An 11,272-nucleotide genomic window follows, 5' to 3' on the forward strand; every position below is an offset into this window, starting at 1 on the left:
TATCTAATTTCCCCCTCAATGTACTGGGCCACTATGGCTAAAACCACCTTCATCTACCATAATTGGTTTCCACCTTTTCTTTTTGTTTTTAAGCAATCCTGATTGTTCTCAGATACACATCTGTTGGAAAGAGGGTCACTGTGACAACAAGAACTAAGGCCAGATCATACTAATCATACATCATACTAATGATTAACAAGGGACGGTCAGGGTTACTTGCATATAGAAGAAAACATTGCGAGTCAACTGCTGAAGCCACAGTATTCATCCACATCAGTATCAGAGATATTTCTCTTTTTTCAACTTTAGAATTCAAATGCATAAATCATCTGTACCTTTGTATTCTAACTATGCATTGTTTTAATTATATTGTAAGCCACTTTAAGATTACTTTAATGAAAAACAGAATATAAAGTGAATAAACAAACAAATGTGTGTATCCTCAAGGAAGGAGCAAGCTAAGGTTCGGCCTCAATGATACAAGGGTGGAGAAGGTGTGGGGTGGGGAGGCACAGCAAGGGAGCATCCAGAACTGTTAGCTGGCTTCAGTGGACGGCACCCAGTTTTTTCTTTGGAGCCGTCTTGGAAGATGGGTCCAAGTGCGACCCAGCCAGACTGGCTTAGCTAGAGATGATAGCAGCTGCCTAAGTCTGAAGCATACAGCCTGCTTGCCTTGCTCCAGTCACCTGCTTGTTCAGGACTATCCATTCCCCAGGTAGCCTTGTTCAGTGCAGGTACCCTCTGCTCCCATTTGGCACACTGTAGTCTGGATTATATGATTTAACTGGGTGGGAGAAAAGATTAACTCCACACCGGATGTCCCAGATTCATTCATTGGCACTTCCAATTCACACACAGCACTTATAGTAATCTAGGGAAAGTCACTACCAATCAGGTTAGACAGGACTGGCTAAATGGACAACTGGCCTGGCCAATACAGTACGTCGCATATCCTGCTTTGGGACAGGACTTACTGATGTTCTCATCCCTTTGTCCTGCAATTTCATGAAGTCCATGGATGTTTCAGGGTTTTAGAAAGCTAATGGAAAAACTAAAGTTCATAGGAACATAGGAAGCTGCCATATACTGAGTCAGACCATTGGTCCATCTAGCTCTGTATTGTCTACCCAGACTGGCAGTGGCTTTTCCAAGGTTGCAGGCAGGAATTTCTCTCAGCCCTATCTTGGAGAAGCCGGGGGTGGGGGGGGGACTTGAAACCTTCTGCTCTTCCCAGAGTGGCTTCATCCCCTGAGGGGAATATCTTGCAGTGCTCACACATCAAGTTTCCCATTCAGATGCAACCAGGACAGACCCAGCTTAGCTAAGGGGGCAAGTCATGCTTGCTACCACAAGACCAGCTCTCCTCCCTTTTTGTTTAATATAGAAAATGCCCAGGCTTGCATTCTATTGGACTGTACAGGTCAAACATTTCCATCTCAGGCTTCAGCATCAATTCACTAGTAAAGCAAGCAGATTGAACACATGCAACTGCTTTATACCGCGTTAGGCCCATGCTCTGTATTGCCCAGCATTGTCAGTTCCAGCTTGCAGATGTTCCCCACGATCTTAGGTTGTTATCGAGTCATTCCCAGCACTGCTGTCTTGGGTTCTTCTCACTGGAGATGTCAGGGACAGAACCTGGAACCTTTTGCATCCTGAACTCTACCACTGTGTTACATTCAACTGGTTAACCAACTAAAACAATTCTGGTTTCCTCAGCCTAGAACATAAAAGTTATAAAGCTAGATTCCCTTTGTACTTTAAAGCAGATACAAATGCCATACTTAATGTCCTCGTTCACAGTTGGCAACCTACAACTCAAGACAGATTCAGAGACAATTTGAAGGACAACTCACAAAATTTTAGTATTACATTAGTAAACACAGTCACATTTTAATCCCAGTGTCAGGCTTTTATTGCATGTCTCATTTCAAGGCAAGGTTTTTAAGGTTTCAACCTCCAAGTTGCAAACAAAAGGAGGAGAGTTACTTATTTGCCAAGGCCATTCTATCCATTTGCATTCAAATCATTCCATTGATTTGTAAATATTTCCTTACATAGGACACATTTAATCTGGAGTTGGGGCCAATAGAGGCTTGGCATTATCCCATAAAGAAAGGGAAACTGGCATTTATCTCAGTGACAATATGCTTAAGGAGTGTAACAGATTCCTGCCTGCTACGAGGCCACAATGCGAGAGAACATGAGGTTAATCCAGTTTACCACCAATAGACATTTGAACAGCCTCAGAATAAATGCAGTCAAACTTCAATAAACTGGATTTTACAAACACACACTACATTGACAAAAGGATGAATTGTGGGGATGAGATACTCAGACTTTCAGATTTGTTTTCTGGAATGCTGGGGCTATTTTGTGTGAAGCCAGATTACTCAAGAGACTGCCACGTTAATCACTCAAAGGTGCATCAAGATTTATTTAGAGTTCACATTTTTGTCAGGGGGAAAGGACATTTCCAGTGACATCCCATTTCTACTTAAGTATTAAGTGGAGAGAGATGACAGTACTTCAAAAAACCTGAAGGTGGTTTGAAAGAAGAATTGCTGCTCATCTCTGGCAAACAGGTTCTGCAGGCTTTTGTATCAACTAAAAAACCTGCAAATCCTAATAGAGAAAACAGTGGGTAAAGAAGAAGTCTGGTAAATGCTGTATTTCTCAAATCGCTTTCAACTGCCTTAAACTCCATTTATCTCCAGACTTGGGTACTGCCATGACCCACGGGGGTTCAAGTGGAACCACTGCTTTATATGCTTAGTGCAGTGGGCAGTCCATCTCAGCTAAGTGTGGGAGAGACCTAATTCAGATTCCTGCTTGCACACCAAAGTAAGCTGACGACTTTGGGCAAGTCACTGCCCACATGAGGAGATTTGTCATGTTTATACCAGCACTATGAGGTAGGATTGGATGAGAGAGAAGCGCCTTGGCCCAGAGTCACCCAATGAGCTTCATGGCTGCGTGGGGATTTGAACCTGGGTCTCCCCAGTCCTAGTCCAACACTCTGACCACTATACCATCCTGGCCTAGTGCCTAGCCTGCCGCATCATGAAGGCTCAGGGTAGACATAACGGTATCAGTAATATTCCACAATCTTCAGCCCTGGGATGCAGGGGCGTAGCAAGGTTGGAGTGGGCCCAGAGACAAGATTTTAAAGTGGGCCCCCCACTCACTGAAGCTCAGCTCATGAAGTAAAGAAATCTTAAATGAGGCAGAATAGCGGTAACAAAAAGCATAGCAAAATTCCTAAATTATTTTTTAAACGGTTTTGTAAATTGTGGATGATGCAAGTCATTTAATGGTACTAGAGAAAGTCATGCTGTTCTGGTAGCTCCACGTCTTAACACCCACATCAATATTGGAGGATAAATACAACTGAAGGAAGCCCAGGCGGGTGTGCAGCTGGGGGAGTCAGTCATGTGACTTGCCTCGGGGGGGGCCAAGGCAGGGGGCCCCCAGTCTCCCCTTGCCCTATTATAGTTACGCCCCTGCTGGGGTGTTCTTAATCTAGAGCAATGATGTGGTTGCAAAGGTGAATGAGTGATATTTGTAGTCTGCTTGGATATACTGAATTGAGGGTAAAAAGCAGAAAGAGTTTTCTTTTTTATAGAAACAACTTATTTCTGTATCAGTCATCACCCATAACAAAAACAGAAGATACAATGCATGAGCAGAACCAAAGACATATTTCAAATATTTCAGTGAGCAAAAGATACTAACTGGTTTTCATCCCAGCAATAGTTACAGTTCCTAGCATGGGGCTTACTAATGTGGTGTGTACTTACTAAAATAATCTGCTGCTTTTATCAAGGCTAAATAGGGACATAGGAAGCTGCCATATTCTGAGTCAGACCATAGGTCCATCTAGCTCAGTATTGTCTTCACAGACTGGCAGCGGCTTCTCCAAGGTTGCAGGCAGGAATCTCTCTCAGATCTCTCTTGGAAAAGCCAGGGAGGGAAACTTGGAACCTTCTGCTCTTCCCAGAGTGGCTTCTTCCCCTAAGGGGAATATCTCACAGTGCTCACACTTCTAGTCTCCCATTCAAATGCAGCCAGGGCAAATCCTGCTTAGCTAAGAGGACAAGTCATGTTTGCTACCACAAAACCAGATCTCCTCTCCTGCATTTTCAAACATGAACAGCTGGCCTAACCTTCAAACTTAAAAGGAGAAACTTACAACCTAGGCTCGGATTCTGCACACTGTGGTGCGCACTGAGAATACTGTACCCTCTAAGGTGTGCACACATGCCTTCATCACAAGTCTTCTGATGTCCATTCAGTTAATTTTAGATCCCACTCAGGTTGAATTAGGAAGGCCCCCTCTGAATGCATGTGCACACACAGTGCCTTGATATTGCCACCCAGAACAAAACTCATTCCGCACAGAGATGGGGGGGAAAATTAGAGGGACCACAGACTGAGAACCTTGCAAGGAGTCCAGCTGAATGCCACCTACTGCTACTACAACAAATATTTATATACCACTTTTCAGCAAACATTCTCAAAGTGGTTTATATAAACAAGACCAGATGTTCACCCATCCCAAAAGAGCTCACAATCTTTAAAAAAATCCAGAAAGACACCATCAGCAACCAATGCGGGGGGTGGGAAATGCTGTGCTGGGGCTGGTTAGGGACAGTTGCTCCCCCTGTTCAATAGAAGAGTCATCACTTTCAAGAGGTGCCACTTTGCTCCCTTAGCAGGGCCTCACTGAATACTGCAGGAAACATGCACCCCTCAGTACCTCCAGAAGTACATGAGGATTCATATCAGCTGTGACAGATTCAGCAGCTCTGAACCAGATGGTCCAGTGTTCCAACTTAAGGACAACAGTCCAGTGATTCAGCTCAATGAAAGGGAGTGGGCACACAAGCGAGCACTCTGGTGTGTAGGCTTCTGGGCATTAGAAGGCAACACTGGTCATCAAGTTCCTACAGCAAACCCCAGTGACAACAGGCAAATTTCCAAAGAGTCATACACTTATGACTAAAGGAAAAGGATTTGTTATCGGGCCACCTAATGGCTCAGCTAAGAGGACAAGTCATGTTTACTACCACAAGACCAGATCTCCTCTCCTGCATTTTCAAACATGCAAGAGGTTGTTAGTAGTGTGCCCTCTAACAGGGATTCCCAGATGTTGTTGACTACAACTCCCAGAATCCCCAGCTATAATGGCTTTTGTTGGGGATTCTGGGAGTTGTAGTCAACAACATCTGGGAATCCCTGTTAAAGGGGACACTGGGGAGGAGGCAATGTTAAACCCCTCCTGTATTCAACCACAAAAATCACATGGCTCTGTGGTCACCAGGAGTCGACACTGACTTGATGGCATGATCTTTTCTTTCTTTTTTCTGTCCTCTGCAATATTCCAGAGGCAGGAAATCCTTCATATACAAAAGGGACAAAGGGGCACTTTTGGGTATCGGACCTAAGGAGGGTTATGGATAAGCTAACTGCTATGCAGAAGCAGCACAGAACAGAAGGGTCCAATTGTACCAAATCAACATAATTGATTAGAACTTGGCCTCGACTGCATTCCAGCGTGTGTTTTCCCTGGTTCTCAGGGGGCTCTTTAACTTTCTCTGCTTTGTCAGGAACTCTGGCTTCATTAAGAAGGCATGGAGTGTGTGTGTGTGTGTGTGTGTGTGTGTGTGTGTGTGTGTGTGTGAGAGAGAGAGAGAGAGAGGAGAGCTGGTCTTGTGGTAGCAAGCAAGACTTGTCCCCATAGCTAAGCAGGGTCTGCCCTGGTTGCATCTGAATGGGAGACTTGATGTGTGAGCATTGCAAGATATTCCCCTCAGGGGATGAAGCCACTCTGGGAAGAGCAGAAGGTTTCAAGTTCCCTCTCTGGCTTCTCCAAGATAGGACAAGATTTTTTTTATTGAACCAACAAACTAACAAAGCATATAGTACGTTGCCAAAGCACAATTATATACAAAGTGGTTGTTTGTACATGATATATCTACAAAGATTTACACATAATGATTTGGAAACCCACAAGGTTATGAAGTATATGCAGGTAGTACTGTAACTCAGGGGTGGGGGATTTCAAGGCACATCAGGTAATGGGGGGGGGGGTTACATCCAACGTCCATTTCCACAATTTGTCCCATTGCTGTTTAGAAGAGATACTCTTGTCTTTTTGCACATAACCATACAAAAACTTTTCCAGAAGAGATTTACTGTCTCATCTGCGTGAACCTCTTGGTCGCGTCTTCCCTCCCTATTCCTATGCAGGAGCATTGCATAAATGACATACAGGTTTACTAACCTGATTACGAGGAGGGGAACATTCCAATTCCCTAGTATGAGAGGGCTGAGAGAGATTCCTGCCTGCAACCTTGGAAAAGCCACTGCCAGTCTGGGTAGACAATACTGAGCTAGATAGACCAATGGTCTGACTCAGTATATGGCAGCTTCCTATGTTCCTATGTGTGTGTGGGGGGTGTCATTTTTTGCTAGGCAATTTTTGTACTGGTTCAGTATTGGCATGACACTGCTGTCCAACTCAATAAAGTCCAAGTTTTCCCTCTCAACAGCCAATGCTGGTTAATGCTTGGCTTCCCTTACTTTTACTCTGAAAGCCCAGGTTTCCCAAGAACAGAGGAGGTGGCTGTCTGGTAACAGAAGCAAGCCAGATCATAGGAGTTCACACCATGCTTTAAGGATGAATCTAGACAGCAGCCTCCTGATAAAGTGCTGCTTGGGTTAGCATGAAGAAAGCCAGCTTTCTTGGCTGCACAACCTACATTAATGCACAACAGCCCTGTGCTGGAATCAGTCTAAGCCATGCAATCACCTATATCAACATGATCAGTACTTCTTTTGTTCCAGGCTAGTGGAAAAGAACAGAGTGCTTCCGAGTCTTTCATCAGTGATTAACCACAGCAAGTCCCCAAACATCAAAGGTTCATTAGGGTTGATGTTCAGATAAAATGGAACCCTAGCACCTTTCGTTTTGCAGATGAGGTGCTGGCTAAGAAAGCCAGAGTTCCCTTGCTGGATCAGCCAAAGGGACCGCCTGGCCCAACTGTATATCTCTGGGACCTCATAAACAACAGGGGCTGACTATCTTGCAGGAGATCACAAGGTGCTTGGGATAAGCAGCAGGGGATGGCACACTGCCTCTGAACCCGGAAGTTCCACCCAACTATCAGAGCTAAAAGCAGCTGATAACACACAGATCAGCTGGGCACCAGTCTGGGATGAATCATCTCTCTCATGCAGGCTGTGGAGGAAAGGAGTGCTGCAACAGCAGTCCCGGCTGACAGCTGGAATCTGCTGGATGCCTATGGAAGGGAAAGGGATGCCTATGGAAGCAAAGTCACTTTTCAACATCAAGGGCTCTTCAGCCAATTCCCAGTAGTGATCAGTATGCCCACCCCAACACACACACACACCATCTTCCCTGGCTAGAATGGGTGGCTTGCTCTGATTTTCTTAACTGCCAGTCAATGAGAAATTGGCACTTCCTTATGGGAATGCCTCTGGAGCCAATGTTTGAATCGTTGAGTGAGAGAAAACCAAGTGTCTCTGTACTGACTAAGAGTGATCCAGATGCATCTTGTTGCTATGGAAGTCTGAAAGAAGAAACGTTTGGGATTTCAGCAAAGCAGAAAATAAACCATCGCTGGCAGGCACTGGGGGAAGGAGGGGGAATAATCCATTCCTCATGCAGAATCCATGCCAACCTTTTGACACAAAGTAAGGGAGGCAGCTGGCAATCACATGCTTACACTTATAAGCACACACACACACACACATACTAGTCATACTCCATCAGAGCAAGCAAGTGCTCCCATTCAAAGCCATACATCTCTGCAGGAGGAGTCGATTGCTCCGGAAATTCCTCTAGGTCCAGTCAAATGAAATATGTGTTTGGCTTCCTAACAGAAGTTGCCACCAGATCCAAGGACTCACCGCTTGACAAACTGCAGAAACCCTCCCAGAACAGTCTGTGGCCAGAGGCTCTACTGCAGTTTTTAGAAGAACAACTTATCCGAATGGCTGCTTCAGGGCTGCAGATTGGAAGGAACTGGCAGAGGCAGTAAAACTTCCAAGTCCCAGGGGAGGTATGCAGAGGGTGAGCGGGGAGTGGAGTACACAATTCAGACTCTCCAGGTGAATCAGAGAGCCATTCCCAATTACTGCCTTGGCATCAGACAGAGCAAAGTGCTCATTCATGCTTTTCCTAGGGCAATTCCATTATCGTACTTTAAATACCGGACAGGCAGGATGGGGAGAGAGGAGAGAGACAAGTTGGGTGGGGGTGGGGAGCCAGACTGATTTGTCACTGCGTAAAACGAACAGCAGTAAAAACTCCCTGAAGGTGGCTCTGCTCATTGCAACTTTGCAGTCCAGTCCAGGAGCAAGGAGAAGAAAGAGAGAGCGAGAGCACGATTCATTCACCTTCAGGGCAATAGAGTGAGAACGCCTAGCTCTGCTGCTAGAAATCTTTGGGAGAGGAAACACTAGGAAGCCGACATCACTTCTCACCAGCCCTGCTACGGCTAAATGACTGGGGAGCCACTCAAACCAATGAGCGTTTCCTGTTCATTGCATGGTTGTGTGAAATCTTTAGGAGCCTAAGAAAACCCTAGTTACCACATGATGATCATCCCATTTCCTTCTTGCAGGGCCAACATCTGACCTGAGAACATGTCAGATGTTCTCACCCCAAACAAAACTTGTCTGGCTTGCCAAAGTGTCAGATGGAAGCCTGGCCACCTCCTGCATCCAAGGTAACTTGTGTCACTCAAAGACCATCCCATTATGAGCAAGTTCAGCCTCCTCCAGGAAGGACACTGGCCGGAAACAGCAGCTGCTTCTGAGCAAGGGAAAAGGAGCAACTTACCTCTAGCAGGGAAGAAAATGGGAACTGAACTTTTCCATCCAAGGCTATCCTGGTTCCTTCCTTTTGAAGGCCATCCAGGAGAAACAGTGACTGTTCATTTGTCCTTAAAGACCACAAACATGTCAGCTAACTATAGGGGTACTGCTTTTGCAGTTCTGAGAGTCTACAGAATTCATTCCTTCGCAGCCTGACTTTATATGGACGTGGGTTGCATTTGAGTTTTAAAAGTAAACTACTCCTAGCCCGAGGGATGGGGCAGATTAGCAAGTCAAAATGCATCTCGTTTATCATCACTGGCATTACACCTAGAAGAAGCCTCTAGGCTAAGTAGAATCAGATAGACTTTGTCCAGACCCTATGGGAGAGAGCAGGGACTCAGCTTCACACCTGCCATGATCACATGAATGAGATCTAGAGGATATGATGTTAACAGGACAAATACCTGCACTGAGCAGAGGGATGGACTAGAAGACCTCCAAGATCCCTTCAACTCTAAAATTCTACTATTTTATGAACTCCTTACAGATCCAGCAAACTCCCAGGAAGCAGACTCCCAGGAAGCTTGGTCCAGATCGAGTCCGTTTCCAGTTCGTGGTCACATAACTCGCAGCACAGCCCACACATTTGCAGCCCCCAGCTAAGAAGATGAGAGTACGTCGGAACATGTGCAGAAAGCCTCCTCCAGTCTCAGTAACCAACAACTGCATCCATACATTCAGATGAGGAAGCAGAGCTCCCAGCTCAAGAAATACTTTAGCGTCATTCCTCATGGCGATGCACAGAGCACCGGCTGAGTGTGTGCCTCGCGGGCCGAAAAAGGAGAAATCCAGAGATCCCGCACACAACCCACGAAAAGGGGGAAAGAGGCTCACGCCGCCTCCATCAACAACCTCCCGAATGCTCCATTTTCACTTCCCATCGTAGGAGGAGGCCCAAGCGCGTTCCCAGCCTCACACAAACTTCACGAACTCCCTGACGGAGCAGAACGGGGATTAACTGAATCTGTGTACGATGGGCTCTGGTGGAACTAAAGAGAGAGCGCCGCTGAGCATGTACAGAGCGTCGCTCCCGCGTCCCTGAGCAACTCTACACAACCTTCCCCCAGGCGCAGTCTAGGGCACGAGTTCACGCCAGCAAGCGCCGCAAGAGAGAGTCTCTCCCCCTCCCTCACGGCTTCACTCACACAAAGTGCCCAAACGCCAACCCCATCCCCAACCCAGGAAGCCAGCCAGTGTTTTTACCTTGTCTGACGGCTTTGAAAAGGATCGGGTCCTTGCAACTCCGGATAACTCCCAGCACGTCGTAACGGGGCAAGCCCGACACCCGGATGCCCTGCACCTCCAGCAGCAGCTCCCCTTCGCCGAGCTTCCCTTCGCCGCCGCCGGGAAGCGCCGTCTCCCCTTCGCTACCGGCCACTGCTCCAACATAAGGAAACTCTCCGTATTCCGCTCCCCCCAGGATGGTGACCCCCAGCTGGCCTTGCGCTCCGCGGCTCACCGTACACTGGTGCACCTTGACGGTCCAGTGGTTTTTCTTTTGGATCACTTTCGACATGGCGATCGCAATTTTCTTGTTTTAGGGCGCGGGGGGGGGCACAAACACAGACACAGGTGGCTGCTCCTCCAAGAGAGTCAGCCCGCTGGGGGCATAGAAGAAGCCTGCCCCAGGCACTCCTCCCTGCAACTTCCCAGCCGCCCTACTCAAGCCATCCTAGAGCAAACTTTGCCTGGTTCCAGCCTGCAGCTTCCCCGACAGCATTGTTCGCATCGCGGATCCGCAACAACCCCAGCTTTGCTCACTCCACGCTAGCCGCTTGGATGTCTTGTCCTGCCGCTTTTAAAGGCTCCCCTGCCTTTCCTTTAGCGGACCCCGCTCCCGTCTTCTTTTTTTTAAAGTAGCCCTCCTCTTTCCACCGGAGCTTTCCCCGTGCCGCTTCTGATCCCGGATCCTTCGTCCCACCTGGGGACATGCAAGCTCTTTTTTCTTCTTTTCTTCTGTCCTGCCACTTTCCCCACTTAGTTCGGCTTCAAGCGAGCGCGGCTCCTTTAAGCAAATACAAAGACGCCGCTTGTTTTGTTACATTTCACTCCAGTCGGTTCCACCAAGACCAAGCAAAGCCAGAGAGCGCGGCGATAGGAACTGCTAGCGCAGGCGCCCAGCCGACACTCCGCCCCCCTCCATTCCCTCGTCTCCTCCCTTTGGAGAAAAACTGGAGTACTCTCTTCTAGGCATGTGCAAACTCCCCAGGTCCATGTGTGCACAGAAGCGCTGGCGGGGAGTGAAGCCACTGCCCTTAAGGCAATATGCCCATAAGAAGCAGCCAGACCAGAGACTAGCCTAGCCAGATGTTTCTTATTTGTTAAAGGGCGTCCCCTTTGTTTCCCTTATTCCAGACTATCACAA

The 11,272-nt window shown here is 47.2% G+C and overlaps 1 protein-coding gene across 31 annotated transcripts in view; it reads right to left on the minus strand.

Annotated features, from left to right (window-relative positions):
• Positions 1-11,022, minus strand: part of MAGI1 (membrane associated guanylate kinase, WW and PDZ domain containing 1) — a 683,050-nt gene extending 672,028 nt beyond the window's left edge. For 6 of the 31 annotated variants that reach the window (XM_053290577.1, XM_053290570.1, XM_053290567.1 and 3 more), the window contains exon 1: positions 10,111-11,009. In XM_053290577.1, coding sequence (XP_053146552.1) covers positions 10,111-10,423 — 313 coding nt within the window. In that variant the 5' untranslated portion in view covers positions 10,424-11,009. Of the gene's footprint in view, positions 1-10,110 lie in introns of all 31 variants that reach the window. The other 25 variants (XM_053290586.1, XM_053290571.1, XM_053290564.1 and 22 more) reach the window with 8 other exon arrangements.
• Between the last annotated feature and the right edge of the window lie 250 nt (positions 11,023-11,272).

Source organism: Hemicordylus capensis, chromosome 2 (genome assembly GCF_027244095.1).
Source record: "Hemicordylus capensis ecotype Gifberg chromosome 2, rHemCap1.1.pri, whole genome shotgun sequence".
In the NCBI taxonomy this organism is placed as follows: Eukaryota; Metazoa; Chordata; class Lepidosauria; order Squamata; family Cordylidae; genus Hemicordylus; species Hemicordylus capensis.